At 40.9% G+C, this 17,332-nt stretch overlaps 1 protein-coding gene across 3 annotated transcripts in view; it reads right to left on the bottom strand.

Annotated features, from left to right (window-relative positions):
• ADCY8 (adenylate cyclase 8) overlaps positions 1 to 17,332 on the bottom strand; it is a 225,969-nt gene that overhangs the window by 102,460 nt on the left and 106,177 nt on the right. For all 3 annotated transcript variants that reach the window (XM_027560824.1, XM_027560825.1, XM_027560823.1), the window contains exons 6-7: positions 9,861 to 10,019; positions 5,301 to 5,571 (exon numbers count right to left, since the gene is read on the bottom strand). In XM_027560824.1, coding sequence (XP_027416625.1) covers positions 5,301 to 5,571; positions 9,861 to 10,019 — 430 coding nt within the window. The remainder of the gene's footprint in view (positions 1 to 5,300; positions 5,572 to 9,860; positions 10,020 to 17,332) is intronic.

Here is a 17,332-nt window from a genome sequence, read left to right as displayed (position 1 = left end):
CCAAAACATTGGTGTGACCTGTTTTATTGTGACATTTGCTTTATGATGGTGGTTTGGAAGCAGATCTAAAATAATTTCATTTGTGTTTTCGATCTTCACAGTACACATATGAACTTCATGAATAATGACCAAAGTCAGTCTCCTGTACAGAAACAACTAATATATATAACAGAAGTACCAAATCTGTACTCTCCCCACCAGTGATTCTTTTAAAAGGTCTAGAGGAGTAATGGAAAAATGCCTAGGTTCTGATGTCATGATCAATGTGAAAAGGAGGGATGGGACAATGGTGATGATTTCTCAATAAACGGGGGAGAGAACCCAGGCTTTAAAAGGGGGTTTGCTTCTAAAAGAATAGCTCCATCTCTCTTGGCATATCACCTGTCATAAAAATCAAGTTGTATGGCTGGTGCACTTTGCTGTACAGCAGAAGCTCACACTGACATAGTAGTGTAAAGCCACTATACGCCAATAAAACACACACACACAAAATCAAGTTAAAATGATTCATATCCTCACACAATGCACTTTATAGAGACATAAAAGCTTCAACCTTTGATATCCTCTTATAAATCACAAGTAAAAATGCTGTTTGTCTAATGAGTCCATTCTTGCTCCCTACAATCCATTCTCCACAGGCAGTTGGAATGATCTTTTAAACATATAAATCAAATCATGTCACTGGCCAGCTTAAAATAGTTCTATCACTTCCCTAGAATAAGATCCAAAGTCAACCAGGTTTTCAAGCTCAGCCTCTGTCTCCTTTAACTTCATCTTGTGTTCCTTCCTTCCCCACTCACTATGCTCTAGTCACTTGGGCCTTTTTGCTCTTCTAACACACCAAACTTTTTTCCCCACCCAGGGTCTTTGCACAAGCTGTTCCTACTATACATAATGTCCTTTTCCAGGTCATTCAAATGCAGGGTTCTTTCAACACTCATGTAAAATTTTCAGAGATCTCTTGACGTAGTAAGTCTGCAGTAAATTCTATTTGATCCTTAGTCATGTATCCATCTATATTTACTTCTCAGTACTTTTGTGTTTTGACTAATTGTCTGCATTCTCTACTCCCTTAAAATAAGCTCATGAAAGATAGGGGCCAAGTCTGTCTTCTCCTTACAGGATCCTCACCGTCTCAAAGACAAAGACTGTTCAGCAATTGAATGAACCAGAGCTCAAGCTTACAAACAGATTTTAGTTATAGCATGGGGGAAAATATGATCTTCAGAATAAGGACCCTTTTCTTACGTCTTCATTTTCATCTCAAATTTTGTCTCTGTTCTGAGAAATTCAATGACCATGTTGATGACTCACTCAACAGCCTAGCCTTGAAATTTCTTGGATATCCTCCTTGAGGTCAATATGTTCACACTTGTGGTGTACTTCAGCTATCTACTTCTTACTTTTGTAATCTTACATTTCAATAGTCCATGTATAATCATAAGCTTCTTGCCTTCTAAGTTTTCTTAATTTCATTTCACTCAGAGGCTCAGAGCATAGGAAACCTCACAGGTATCTGAGCCAGGGTTCAGGGAGCCAGGACACCAAATCAGTGGGCAAAACATCTGCCCATGTCAAGAGTAAAGGATAAAAAGCATAAGTGTTTAGGGTGTCCAAGAGTGGGCTGAAACAATTTTAGCCCAATGGGGCACAGATATAGGGGCTGGGAAGATGCACAACATCTAAACCAAGAGATTATCTTCAGGCATAGATTGGGACTGAAGACTCACATAGAGGCCAGAAATAATTCTAAGTGACTTCCCTTGCTCCTGCAAACTACTAACGGACTCCTGAAATGGGTAGTGGAGAGGGGACTGGGGTGGAGTTGGGGTTATTGGAAATCCAGAGCTCTCTCATATCAACTTGGACAATCTGGCTTCTGACTTCACCACTGCATCAAGTCTGCCTCTTGCCAATGTTGTTTTCCAATCCAATTCAAATTGGCAATTTTCAGTCGTCCTTTAACTGGGCCTTTTGGCTACACTGGACACTGTTGATCACCTCGTCCTTCTCACAATGCTCTGCTCTGTCGGCTTCCATGATACCTCATCGCCTAATCTCCTCTGGTCACTTTGCTTCCTATCTGCCTCTGTCATGGGATCCTGACTCTCCTTTACCTCCTGCATGTCTGTCTTACACTTTCTTACTGTTTTATTGTGCATATTCCTTAGCATGATCTCTTTCACTCTCATGGTTTCATCTACCCTCAAATGTTACCAGACTCACATCCCTTGTGTAATCCTTTTATGCTTAAGCTCCAGAAGTGTGTGTTCAACAGCCTTTGGATATCTCCCCTTGGACCTCTCCCAGGCTTTTAGTGTTTCCTTCCATTCCAGTATTGCTTATTTTGGTGGGCAGGTCTACCATCCATCCTGTCAGATCTAAGCAAAAAACCAGGAAGTTAAACTTGATTGGGTCTTCTCCTTTTCTACCCACATTTATTCATTTAATCAGTTTAATTCATTCAATTAGCAAACTGTAAACAAGCCTTGTTATTCGCCAGGTATTGTTCTGATTGTGGACTCAACAGTGATAAGGGAAACAGACACAATCCCTGTCTTCCCAAACCATATAAACTACTGGCTGACTTCATCTGTAAAGTGTTTCTTTCCTCTGTCCCTCCTTCTCTATTATTCTAGCAGTAGTTGGCATGAAACAGATGCTCAATTAATCTTTATTGAATGAATGAATACATGAGAATGTAACTATCCAAACATCTGCTATCCATATAGCACCGATTACAGCATGGCATACCACTGTCATTAAAAATACGTCAAAGAATACTTTATGAATCAATAGAAGCTAAAACATCTGGCCAACTTAGCTAGAAAACCCCCAACAAAGCATTAGTATGTTTTGTCTGTGTTAAGCTAACACTTAGATGGTCTGGGCTTTCTGTAGTACTGACCGGGTGATTTGGCAGAGCACAGGCTCAGCCAGACCAGTCTTGATCTCTTCCAGGAACACTCTATGTCCCTGCACTGCACATATGGCTCACTGACTTCCAGAGCTAAGCACAAGTGCATCTGTGACCATTTTAATTGACTTAATCGTTTCCAAAATGTTATTAGTACCACTTGGTTATCAGCATATCAGCTCTTAAGTCTTAAGACATCAAAACAAACTGAGATTACTCATCCTGAAGAAGGTAAATACAGGCAAAACTCAGGCATCTTAAGAAATATATGGTATGGTTAAACACCAAAAATAATAATCTTTGACTAATAATGACATCTTTATGATATCAGTTAAGATCATTAGGAAATTAGCAGAGAAATATTTCTAGTATTCCTATATAATTCTACCAGGTCAGTCAATCATGAATTAAAACCAAGTATCTCTGCCTCTCTTCTGGGTTCTCAATTCTTAGTAGTAAGGATAGGCACACTGAGACTAAAACAATTATTAACAGAAATTATCCCCATTTCCACAATCAGCTTAAATGGATGGAGTTTTTCAAAAGGAAAGACCAAAAATAAAAGGAAAAACATAAAAGCAAGAGAGACAACTTTATGCACAGTTACTGAGGTGCTCAGGGTGAGGTGTGCATCTTTTTAAAAATAACCAGCATTCAGGCTCAAGTTAACAATAGACAGAGGAAACAGATGGTACTTTCAGCGGGGCATGCACCAACTCCAGGAAGTATTTAAGACTGTAATTTTCTATAATAGCAAATTGTACCATGCGCACCAATTCAGGGATGGAAAGAGGTAGGTATTGAAATCAGTGATGACTTGTGTGGGCATAATAATTTGCGAGGAAAGTAAACACTCACAAAAGAACACTGAAGACCTAAGGGTCGACTCTTGCCATGCATGCAGACACGGTTGAACCTGCATCTTTGCCCAGTGGAATGAGTTCCATGCATTGATCTACAGCTCCTTTACACAGAGCTGGAAGGAAACGGAGGTCACCCTGGCCTCAGAGCACCCTGTCGATCTTTCAAATGCAGAAGAAAGAGGCAAGACTTTCAGCATTTTAACCTTTTCTATTTCACATGCCTTTAAGTAGACAGATTTTTCTTAGTGACAAGTCAGTGAGAAATGTTCAGTTCTGGGGATTAAAACAATTAACTTCTATATGTCTTCACAAAGCTCCAGATACTATCAATTTGGTCTGTTTACTTCATAGCAGTTTCAGCTTTTCCTTGGCTCAGGAGCATGTCAGAAGCTGTTTACAAGTATTATACATGGACATTTTTGGGTAAGTTTCTTTAAAAAAGTGCAATGAATTCACATAACTTACATAAGGTCAACTATGTGTGCCTGCCCTAAATAATGAAAGGGAAAACCCACGTCAGAGCAGGTGATTTTGCCCATGCTCTGACCAAGCACTCGGGCCGTGGAGCGTCCCTGAAGCCACTTCGGTTCTCCTTTGGTCAACTTCAGTTCTCTGGTGCTTCTCAGAGTAAGAGCACCTCACTGGATTTAGTGTGAGTCTAGTATTGAAGATATAGTTAAAAAATAATTAGATTCTTTGATCATTTACACTTTATGTACTGAGCCCTATGTCTTATGCGTGCACTGCTCAGTCGCTTCAGTCATGTCTGACTCTTTGTGATCCTATGGACTATAGCCCTCCAGGTTCCTCTGTCCATGGGATTCTCCAGACAAGAATACTGGAGCAGATTGCCATGCCCTCCTCCAGGGGATCTTCCTGAACCAGGGATCAAACCTGTGTCTCCTGCGTTGCAGGTGGATTCTTTACCATCTGAGCCACCAGGGGTGCCCATCCTATGTTTCATAGAAGATGCAAATCCATGCTACATAAAAATAGCATCATATTGATGGCTTTGAAATCACTTGCTACTCTTGAATGACCTCACCTTTACCTCACTTGCAGCTATTATATTTCCCAATCAACAGTGACCTTCTGATTCTAAATTTCAGAGGGTACCTCAGTTCTCTGAGCCAGCCAACTAACTGAAAAAAAAAAAAAAAAGACATTCTTATGGATTTGACCTTCTTCTTCCGTTGCTAGTTTCATAACATGACGTTTATCTTCTCCAACATGAGGAATTAATTTTGGTAAACTGATAATTCAGCTTCACATGATATTTATTTTTAACTAGGTCAAAAAAAAAAAAAAAAGAAGTGGGTGTTGAGAACCCTCTGGTATTCCTGACATTTCCTAAAATTGACTGCATAAGTTAATTCCATCCTGAGGATACATGTTTGATCGTTTACGATTAAGATGCTCAATGAAGAAAAGGTTAAAGATGAATCGGTTTTCCCTGAGGCATCTGGGTTGGAGGTGCACATGCATTCACAGCAAACCAGAAGAAGGAAGCCAGGACTTACGTTCTGTTTCCCCACTATGTTATCGAAGGGCAGTTCAGGGCTCCAAGATCCCTCTGTGAACGTCGCCCCGCTGTTTCTCCTGTCTGAGGAGCTCACAGACTCCTTGACGATGTCTTCGGGCAAAGACAGCAGACTCTCCTCAGGCTGCTTAATTAAATAGGTCTCTATATTATGCTTCCTCAAGAATTCATTCCTCTCTTTACCGTGACCCTCTTCCACATTATAGTCACCGTTGAGGCAGTCCAGCGTGGCTTTGGAAATGTGAATCCGCCTGTGTGGACAAAGCATAGGTTGTCATACACCTGACGTGGCTTGCAAAGGCCATCTTTGTTTTTGGTTCTTGTGCAAACCCGACACCAGGGCTGTGCGTGGGTGCTGGGAGGACATGTCCTCAAGGACTGTATCTTTTCCTCTGAAAAAAGAGCAAAAAGAATAAAAGAAAACAGAAATATAAGCATAAATCAATGAGCAGAGTATCTACCACCAACTTCACCCCAAGGGACCCTGTAGCCTCTGATAAATTGCAGCCCCATTGAGACACATTTAAGCAACCTCCTTTTTTCCCTCATGACTGTCAGCCTGATCCCAGCAACTTTTAAACACACGTGATTTTTTTTTCAGTCGTGTTGATTATTTTGGAAAAACAAGTTCTATAAATGTTGCTGAATCCAATGGCAATTATTGTCAGATTACCATGCAAATGTATACTTTTCCTATCATTTCAATTTTCACACATTTATGCCTTATTTCTACAATTTATCTATAATCTTCTTAAGAAAAAAGGCAGGTCTTACAAGTCCACAGGGCTACATGGAGGAATGCTTTAGGAAAACCACAGTAAGATGCGATTTCCCCTGTAATGTGCATGTGAAAAGCAGAAGAGAACAAAGCTGCGGATATGTGCGGGCTAGGCTCACTCACAAGGTAACGGACTTGTATCAGCCAGCACAGTCCAAGATTCTAGTTTCTTTTTTTAGCCAAACAACAGATGACATCAAGTGCTTTAAAGATCAGATGTGAATCTTGGGAATGTCACATGGTAAATCCTTCCGGACAAAAGTATTTCTGTTCTCGTCACTAACTGAATCTGACTGCTTATTGTGCTGCACTGTGGTCTGGGTAGACTCGCTTGTTGCTTACAAGCATGGACACTTTGGCCAGGTTGCTTGCATTGAAGCCCTAGCTCTACCACTTGCTAGCTGAAAGATCTTGGACAAGTTATTTAACATTTCTAGGTGTCTATTTTCTCACCCACAAAAATGGGGAAAATAATAGTATTCATTTCTTAGGGTCATCACAGGTATTGTAAGAGTTGATTCATGTAAAGCAGTCAAAACAGTTCGTGGCACACTACACATGCTATAAAAAAAACCACTTGAAGTACTCTTTAGAATGGCACTATTTTATTTCTGTTGTTTATTCCATGCCTCCTCAATGCTTATGGGATACAGTATACGTTCTGAACAAGATCTATAAGGGTTCTATTCTGTGGATCCTGCTTCTTCAAGGCTCATTCGCTGACACTCTCTCCAGCTAATCAAGTAATTGGCATATCCTCAAATTCAAGGTGCTATTTCACACCTGCTAAATTCAGAGCAAGCCATTCTCCTTGCCTAGAATGCTCACCCCACGTTTCTGATTCAGCACAAAGTCATTTCTCTCGGCTGACTTCAATGCTCTTGAATATATGAATTAATGAATAATGTAGATACTTAAGACTTTGCTTGGCTTCTGGATTCTAGAAACAATATATCCAAGGAAACAATTTTTTTAAGTGACTTTTCCAAATGCATTTTACTTAGTACTACCTCTGCTTCCCTCTGTCACCCTCCTTGTTTACAGAGAAAATAATTCACTGCAAAGACATGTAAAGAAACTGCCAACAATGCATTTCTGATCATTTAAAGTAGATTCTGCACATTTTCCAGATAAGTATTCTTGTATACAGTCGTTGATGTCAAAGGTAAGGTAAAGTACAACCAGGCTTCACTTTATTGTACTTCCCTTTATTTTGCTTCACAGCTATTTCATTTCTTTTTAAATACAAATTGAAGGTCTGTGGCAACCTTGCACTGAGCAAGTCTATCAGAGCCATTTTTCCAACGACCTTTACTCACTTTATGTCTGTGTCATGTTTTGGTAATTTTCGAAACATTTCAAACTTGTCCACTATTGTATTTGTTATGATGATCTGTGACCTTTGATGTTATTGTTGCAAAAAGATTACAACTTGCTGAAGGCTCTGGTGGTGGTTGGCATCTTTTTAGCAAGAAACTATTTTTTAATTGAGGTATGTGCATTTTTTTAGACAGACTGCTATTGCATCCTTAATAAACTATGGTATAGTGTTAGCCTAACTTTTATGTGCTGAGAAACCAAAAGCTTCGTGTGATTTGTTTTATTGGGATATTTGCTTTATTGTGGTGGTGCAGAATCCAGTTTGCAGTATCTTCAAGGTATACCCATATTAAAATAAAAGCATGTGAAAGCTGTTTTGAGCTCTCTAGAGAAAGTGCTAATTACAAAATATTTTCATGATACATTTTGTTAATACATAGGAATTCAGCTCAGTAGTGTTGAACTAGGAGAATAAAAGAAGTTGTTCCACCTTCCATGAAATAAAAAGGTGTCCTGGTCTTTCTCAGATCAGTCTCAGAGCTGGGTGCTTGAAAGCTGTCTTTTTCTCGCAGGCAAAATGAAACTCTTGGAAGTGTTTTATAAAGTCCGACGGCTGATTTTCTTTAAAAGTAATCAAGTTTCACACCAACCCCATTTGGTATTGTCTCTGGATTCTAAATTTTATCATTCTGTGGCCAGTGCTAAGGGGGACTAATATTTGCATATCCTAAATCAACAGTATGTTTCCCCTAGTGAAAGACACCCTTCTCATCATTTACTATGATCCTTCTGCTGAAATTCCAATCAATATTTAAATGCTTTGATAGAAATGGAATTTCAGGGGCTCATTTTCATCCTTGCTACTATCTGGAGCTTTGGAGTAAGACATTTGCAGCTGAGGTCTGGTGATTACATTTCCCTGTAAGGAAATAAGTCAGCTCTCAGACAATATTCTCATATATTGGTTAAGTAAATCTGACAGTTTCTGATAATTTTAAATGGCACAACATAATAATAATAGTCATGATGGTAAATAAGCTCTAACAGGTGGGCAACACTTATTTTGCATAAATGTTATTTTGTACCCAAATGTAGTCTATATGCTTTGCTCCAGGAATCATCTAATTTCCATTCCTTCCAACAACTGTAGGTGATAAAGCGTTTCCCCCCCTCATTTTGCTGACAGTGAAACTGGCTCAGAGGCAATGAGTAAGTAACTAGACCAAAGTCCTATGAATGGGAGAGGACAGTGCTGGATGGGGATTACAGCTTTCACCTTCAGAGTCCTTCCAAGACCCACAGCTACATCACATAGTCATTACTACAACCATAACCACAATTACTTCCCGAGCAAAGAACTTCATATACATTGCTTCACTTAACTAAAAGTTGAGAGCAGCAGCAGCAGCATCACCTGGGAGTTTGTTAGAGAGGCACATTCTTTGTTCCCATCCCAGACATGTTGATCAGAAACTCTGAGGATGGGCCCAGCTACTGGTGGTTTAACAAATTATGTATGGATTTTGCATGATTCCAGGGAACAGACCGTCAACCATTATGCCGTGGTGTGGCATGCCTCCTTCCCTTCTTCCTACGCTCCATGCATCATACTCGGCACTGCACACACAATGAGGGCCTGGAGAGTCATAATAGAGGACAATCTTGAGCAAACGGGACTGATAAACTAACAATGGGAAACAGTGATGGGTAGGGAGACCCTTCATAGCTGTATTTATGTGACATATTTCATTTCTTTGAGCCTCAGTGTCCCCATTAAAACAAGGAAGCTACTATTTACTATATGGAGAGATCAAACGACATGATGTATTCATGGTATTTAGCAGATTGTCTAGTGCATAAAAGATACTTGACCGGGGTTTAGAATGGGGGGCTATCTCTCTCACTGAAAGGAAAAGTAAGCTGAGTTGTATCCTACAAAAGAGGGGAGGGGAATAACAGACATTAAAATAGCAGAAAAAGCCAAACAATGTCAAATCATGGAAAGTTCAGAGACATGTCTGCGTTTTCAAAGGAAGGTTAAGGTCATACAGAAGGTCAGTAAGTCTTAACCCTGGCTGCCCATGAGGATTGCTTTAAGAACTTAGATGAGATTTTGCACAGATTCTGCCTGACATGGACTGGTATGAGGTCAATACACCAGGATTTTTAAAGTGCTCCTGTGCCGTTTCCAATGAGAAGTCAAATCCGAAAGCCAGTGCTTTACAGGACTGAGTCCAGAACACCTGAGTGTCCTCACTGCCTCTGACAAATGTCACTAAACTTTTGGAGCTAATATCTGCATGATGTTTTAAAGTTCTGTATCCCTCAAAATAATTGTTTCTTGAATATATATACTTCTGAATTCTGCATATGAGAAACCCACTGTCACAAAGTGAGCCAATGCTACGTGTTAAGCGAGGAGAGGGCTTTGCTTTGGCTTACCCGGGGATTCCTCCAGATTCAAGTTTGTTCGCGATGTCCACATCCCAAGACCAGACATCAAACTGCCACTTCCGAAGACCCAACACGCCGCACAGCACCGAGCCCGAGTGGATTCCAATCCGCATGTCAACATCGTGCTTTGTCCTTGATCGCACATACCTGACGACATAAGGGAATGAAGAGACAGATGTCAAAGGCCAGAGTGGGCATCTTGGCCCTGGTGGCAGTTTGGGTCTTGCTTACTCCATAAGTTTAACTCTGGCTCATTCACGTGCCACCTCTTCCATGAAGACTTCTTGGATTTCCTGATAACTGGAAAGATACCCTTTCTTCTCCAAACTCTGCTAATTTTTAATCTGAACTTCTAAGGGTCTTTATCACCTTTCTCCCCAAACCTGGTCATCCTATATAAATTCTTTCTCAGGGAATGACAACCCACTACTGCACAAACCTGCGATAGATTACAGATTCTGCACTTCATTGAACGCTCCATTTCCAACCTAAATATTTTAACTTTTATTCCATTTCCTTCTCTCCATTCCTTATACCAATATTCTAGTTCAGGTCACCATTAAGCTTCAGTCTGGAGTCCCCTTACAGCTCAAGTTCCACATAGCTATCTACAAGACAAAAGTGAGTGTCACTCCATCAGTCCTTGTCTAAAACTCTTTCCTGACCTCCCAACCCCTTAGAGCAGTGGTTTCCAGAGTAGCTTGCTCACATTCCAGGGTTGAGCTGGGTCAGCTGTTGGGATGTATAAAGACAATCATACAACTTCCGTCTATAGCTTTTGTTTTTATCTTTACCAGAATTCAATATATGGATTGACCTTAGGGACCTTACAGGGTCTGTGTCAGACTGTCCTCTGCTTGTAAGCATGGGGGAGGCATCTTGAAAATAGAAGATTTCTTCCATCAAGGGCTGCCTCTGGGTATAGCCATCCCTTCCTCATTTTCAGAGTATTTCCAACCACTTCAGTTTAAGAGTTAAAAGATGTCATTTAGGTAGAAAGAAATTCCAACAGTAGAATATAATACTTTAAAATAGAAGAGCTAGAAAAATCTTCACTGCCATATAGAAATCCAGTGGTTACTTTACTTCAAAATGCTGAAAGGAGTTGTCAAATTTAAATTTGGACTTCCCTGATGGGTATGGTGGATAAGAATCCACCTGCCAATGCAGGGGACATGGGTTTGATCTCTGGTCTGGGAAGATTCATACGCGCGGTGGAGCAGCTAAGCCACAACTATTGAGCCCAAGTTCTAGAGCCCACAGGGCACAATAACTGAAGCCCGCATGCCTAGAGCCAGTGCTCCACAACAAGAGAAGCCCCCGGTGCTTCTCTTTATCACAATGAGAAGCCTGCCCACTGCGACTAAAGAGAAGTCCCCACTTGCATCAACTAGAGAAAGCCTGTCCCCAGCAACGAAGATCTAGTGCAGCCGAAAATAAGTAAATAAATAAATAAAGATGACTTATCTTTACAGCAGCTTATACGATCAACATTGATCATATAGATAAGCAACAAGGATATATTATATAGCGCATGGAATTATAGCCATTATCCTATAATAACTATTAATGGAGTATAATCTGTAAAAATACTGAATCACTATGCTGTATACCTGAAACTATTATTGAAGGAGGAAATAGACAGAACAGGCTCCATCCTGAAAGCAGGACTCCTTCTTGGGCCAGACTCTGGACTTTGAGCTATATGCCCAGTATCTATGGAAACGACATACCAACAAAAAATCAGACCCCCAGGATAGAGGAGCCCCAGGGCTCCTAGCTAGACTCTCCGTCGCCTAAAAGAATACCCTAATTATTTGTGTAACCAAATAGAATCATACATTTTATTATGCTTATTGGGGTATGACCACAGGCCTATTGATATTTGTCCACTCTTAACTACCTAGGCTTAAGGCATACGAATCACGGGTTAACTTTGATTGTATCTTTCTTTTCCTTTGTTCAGACTAGTTTCAGAGAATTTGGGGAGGTGGGTTTGAGCACGTACACTTAGGGTATATAAGGTTTTCACAAAAACTGGTCGGGGTCCTTGGCTAAGAGGAGACTCTGCCTTGGGCCCGCCGGTGTAATAAACTGCACTCCACTATCTGCATTGTCCTTCTGAGTGAGTTTGTTTCCTGGAACGTGTGGCTACAACATTATGATATTGTAAATCAACTATACGTCAATAAAAAATAAATTAATTAAAAATTAAAGATGATTTATCCCTTTTTATTTGACATGAAAGTGAATATTTGGGAAAAAACCCAAACTTTCTTAGTTTATCCAAACCGAAGAGGATGATTTAAGAAGGAATGAGAAAGTAACTGCTTTTCCTGAGAAATTCACGCTCTGAAGAGAGAATTTTGAAAATAGAAGTTTGGAAATGTCGCCTTCTCTTTGGGAACTTGACTGTCAAACATGTTTTTTCAACTATCAAAATTCTCAGAAAGGGAGTTAGTTCCTTGGTGGTCCAGTGGTTAGCAGGCCTTCACTGCCGGGGCCCAAGTTTGATCCCTGGTCAGGGAACTAAGATCTTGTAAGCTGGGTAGTGGGGCCAAAAAAACTCTCAAAGATGCATATTTACATCAGGGAGAAAAAAGTTTTCCTTTCCCCTTCTAGTTTCTTCAGGCTGCTCTAAAAATTAAATTGACGTGAGACAGAGTAACAGTAAAAAATCAAATTTAATTACATACACCCAGGACCTCCCAAGATAAATGACATCCCAAGACAAATTAGAGACTGAAGGCTTCTATGGGGAGAGAAGGGATGAAGAGGAAAAGTTAAAATTTTACATAATCTCCTTCTTCTGCCTCTGTAACTCAGCTTGCCCTTTGCAAAGTCTAGATCACGTAGGTCATGAAGTCTCAGAAAGTGGGGACTTGCAATACTAGGAACTGGAGCTTATCTCACTCTCCCTTGTCCTGCTCTTTGCAATCACCCAGCCCCTGCAAACCTGCTTAATCATGCCTCTCCAGGTCAGGCATCCCCCTCCCCAACTTGACCTCTTGACCCAGGCCGAAATCCCTTAGTTTAAACCAGCCTATTAACAGCTGGTGTTGCCCACTATAGTCTGTCTATAAAAACTCTGTAATCCCCTTGTCCGGGGCTCAGAGTTTGGAGTGTTGACTCCTCTGGGCCCGCTGGCGTAATAACCCGGAGTTCTCCGACTGTCTGAGTGCAGTGCTTGGTTTCTCCAGTACTGGTTTCTGCGACAGGAGAAGGGGAGAGGAGTTTGGGACTTCGAAGGGAAGGAGAGCAATTTACAGGAAGATGGGAAAGAAGTGTTTGGCAAACAAACATTTGCCAGGCTTTGCAAAGACAAGGGGACACAGAGAGAAGTTTGATCAAACAGGACTTGCTAAGTTTTCCCCGGTTTAACACGTTTAGCTCCTATTCCTTGTAGTATCTCTGAGGCCAATTATCTTCCTGGAATGGGGCCAATTTAAATTCTTGTTGGCAGTCAAAAGGAGGAGGTAAAAGCTCTTCCTGAGCCTTTTGTTTTCTTAAAAACCACCTGCCAGGGCTTCCCTAGTGGTACAGTGGATAAGAATCCCCCAGCCAACGTAGGGGACATGGGTTCGATCCCTGGTTCGGGAAGATTCCACGTGCCACAGAGCAACCAAGCCCATGTACTACAGCTACTGAGCTTGCACTCTAGAGTCTGTGCTTTGCAACAAGAGAAGTCATGGCAGTGAGAAGCCTGTGCACCACAGTGAAGTTTAGACCCTGCTCACCACAACCAGAGAAAATCTGTGCTTAGCAATGAAGACCTAGCACAGTAAGAAAAAAAACCCCAAAACAAAAACAACAAAAATAACAGCCTAAAATAATCTCTATGCCAAACAGACACATTTTGGGGTGGCAAATTTTGCTCCCCTATGGTAATCTATTTTAAAATTTTCCAAGTACAGAATTATGGTAGACTTTGAACCCATTTGTTAAAAAATATAAAAAACCTATTGCCTTATAATAAGTTTGTATGAATAACTCACAAACATCAGAGGAAAAAAAGTAAGGTTGGGGACTTCCCTGGTGGTCTAGTGGCTAAAACTCCATGCTCCCAATGCAGGGGAACTGGGTTTGGTCCCTGGTCAGGAAGCTATATTCTACATGCCACAGCTAAGACCTGCATGCTCAACTAAGACCCAGAGCAGCCAAATAAGTAAATATTTTTTAAAAAGGAAAATGTATGGCAAGCCTTGTATAAGGCTTTGTCACAAATGACGTAGAAAATACAACCAAGGGTGCAAATACACCTCCAGGATCTGCCTGTTTTTATAAGATGTATACTTTTCTCTGATGGCCATCAGAGCCAAACACAGAAATAAACTGAATTTGAAACCTGACCTTTGCATTTCTGTATAATAAACTATTAAGATGAAAAAAAAATCGGTTATGTTCAAACCCACTGCTCTCATCAAAAAATGGTGAGAGCTGAAAGATTTTTGCACTATCAGTGAATTTTAAATATTTGAAAGTATTTAAAATATTTATCACCAGTATCATTTACAATCCATCTCTCATGTGTGTTTTATAGTATGTGCTTTTTAAATGTATGAATATAATGATAGAATGAACAATAATACAATTTCTAAATTATTATGGTCACTTTTGATAGAGATGGGGAATCAAAATATTCAGAAATAACTGGCCTGAGATAAAATGGAAAATTCCTGGCCTGGCACATAAAACTCTTCATGAGCTTCCTGCATCTCAATGATCAGCCTCATTTCTCGAGCACACATCAGACTCCAGCCGTCCAGACTGCACAGTCACTGCCTGAGTCCTGGGCCCTCCTGCCCCGTCTGGAATGTCCATCCCCTCCCTTCAGGTGACGTCTGGATCACGTGCTTTCCCCAGTGTTTGCACTGCATCTCACGTGAACAATAACTGGGATGCTGTATTGGAATCATCTCTTGCCTCTGCTGGATTCTAAACGTTGGTGGTATAGACTTTGCACGGTTCAGTGCCACCCACCCCTCTTAACATGGCACTGGGTTTGGAACGTGGCCCACACTTAATGGACGTTTACTGGATGGGAAAATGGATGGGTGTCCATACTCACTATTCATGTTCTCACATTTCTTTCTCTTATTTTAAATTTCCTGACGAGGGATCAAACCCATGCCCCCTGCAGTGGAAGCAACGAGTCTTAACCATTGGACTGTCAGGGCAGCCCCCATATTTCACATTTCTACATATAAACTTCTTGAAGGCAGTATTCCTGTCTGAATAATTCTTGCATCTCTCACAGCCTGGAGCATCATGCCTCACATATAGTTGTTTTTTGTTTTTTTTTTAAAGAATAAATGAATGATTCCAAATACAAGCTGTATTCTCTGTTCTTAACAAGTTTGGCTAAGACAGTAAAGGATCCGCTTGCAATGTGGGCGACTTGGGTTCAGTCCTTGGGTTGAGAAGATCCCTTGGAGAATGGAATAGCTACCCACTCTAGTATTCTGGCCTGTAGAATTCCATGGACAGAGGAGCCTGGCAGGCTACAGTCCAGGGGGCTGCAAAGAGTCGGACACGGCTGAGTGACTTTCACTTCACTTCACTTCAACAAGTTATAAGATAATACGCTTATTTAAACAAGAAAGTAAAGTGGAAGTGGGTTGAGAATACAGATATAAACTAGATGTTAAGAAGGCAGCCACAGACATTAGAAAGAATGCTTGTAGCTAAAGGATGAGACACGTTTTATTCCTGGTGAGGACTCTAGTTTCTGGGCCATTGTTTTAACTTTAACTTTTAAGTTAAAAACTGCATGTGTATACATATATACACACAGCCTTCATCCACTGATAATGAAAACATTTGAGGCCATTTTAAAAACTCAATAAAGCAAAAGGACAAGTAGCATCTAGCACTTAGGAAGAGCGTTTCAGTTTCTGATGCGTTCTCAATGAGTTTCTGTGAGATGTGTCAGTGGGGGAGGTCGTTGGTGTGGTCTACCATGTCTTACACCACAATATTCGAACACATATTAGGATCGTGTTTCCCTGCATATTACATGTTATTTTTAGCCAATAAAATGTGAGCAGAGGGACTTCTCTGGTGGTCCAGTGGTTAAGACTCAGAGCTGCAGTGCAGGGAGCATGGGTTGGATCCCTGGTTGAAGAATCAAGATCCCACAGGCCTTGCCACGAGGCCAAGAAAACACATATTTTGGGGGCAGAAGCTTTAAAAGACTGATCAACCACATTTTCTCTCAAGGACACTTGGTGATGAAGCCTTCTTAACTAGGGTTCTTGAATGACAGGGTTCCTTGTCATTTCCTCAGCCAGTTCACAATGGACAGAAAATGTGAATGAAAAGTGAATCTTTGTTGACTTAAGCCATTGAGCTTTGGGGGGATGTCTGTCATGTCAACCTACTTGGGACTATCCTGAAGGGTGCAGTCATCACCTCCAATCTACATCCTTCTCATGATATGAGCATCACTATAGTGGAGGGAGTAATACAGACTCTGTAGTAATACAGACTACCTGAGTTTATGTCTCGCTCTGCCCCTTACTAGCTGCACTATCTTAGGCAAGTTACTTAACGTCTACCTAAAGTGGGAATGATAGGAGCATTGTCAGAATTAATTGAATAAACATACATAGAGAGCTGAGAAGAGTGTCTGGAACATACTACAGACGACTTGGACGCTTATCACATTTGAAGGAACTGTTGTTGTTGTTAAGTCACTGAGTCGTGTCTGGTTCTTTACGACCCCATAAACTGTAGCCCACCAGGCTCCTCTGTCCATGGGATTTCTCAGGTAAGAATACTGGAGTGGGTTGCCATTTCCTTCTCCAGGGGATCTTCCTGAGCCAGGGATCGAACCCGTGTCCCCTGCATTGACAGGTGGATTCTTTACCGCTGAGCCACCTGGGAAGCCCATGAAGAACTACAGGAAAGTGGAAGGATGTTCTTGTGGCCACACAGCTGAAGAGCAGGATTCTAAGACTAAACTGGGGCTGTTGTTTTTTAAGCCTCATGCACTTCACGACGTAGATACTGTATGTGTTATGTGAGGCTGGGCAAATAGCTAGAGCCAACCCAGACTTTCAACGGTCGTGAAATAAAACTCTAGCTGATCGTTTCACTTACAGAGCCTCTGTGAGCCCCAGAGGAGATAATGGATGTTAAAGCACTTTGCCAACTAATTGTGAGGGTCTATTAAACAGCACTCTGTGCTAATGCCATTGGGCAATTAACATTATCCAGGGAATGCACTGGAACATCTTAATGAAAAGACATTTAGATTTTTTATTTTCTTCTACAAAACAAAAATCATAAGAAGACAAACATGGTTGCTACACTGAGTTTTCTTTCTTTTTGTTGTGTCTGGGATTTGACTTAATAAAAGATAAGAATGAAATTATGGCAAAGTAATGAATAATTTATAGACAGTGATCCTCTTTGGAAGGGCTACCCAGTGGTTGCATAGAACTACAAACACATACCAT

The sequence above is a fragment of the Bos indicus x Bos taurus genome, chromosome 14 (assembly GCF_003369695.1).
Source record: "Bos indicus x Bos taurus breed Angus x Brahman F1 hybrid chromosome 14, Bos_hybrid_MaternalHap_v2.0, whole genome shotgun sequence".
In the NCBI taxonomy this organism is placed as follows: domain Eukaryota; kingdom Metazoa; phylum Chordata; class Mammalia; order Artiodactyla; family Bovidae; genus Bos; species Bos indicus x Bos taurus.
This window is presented reverse-complemented; position numbering and strand designations above follow the sequence as displayed.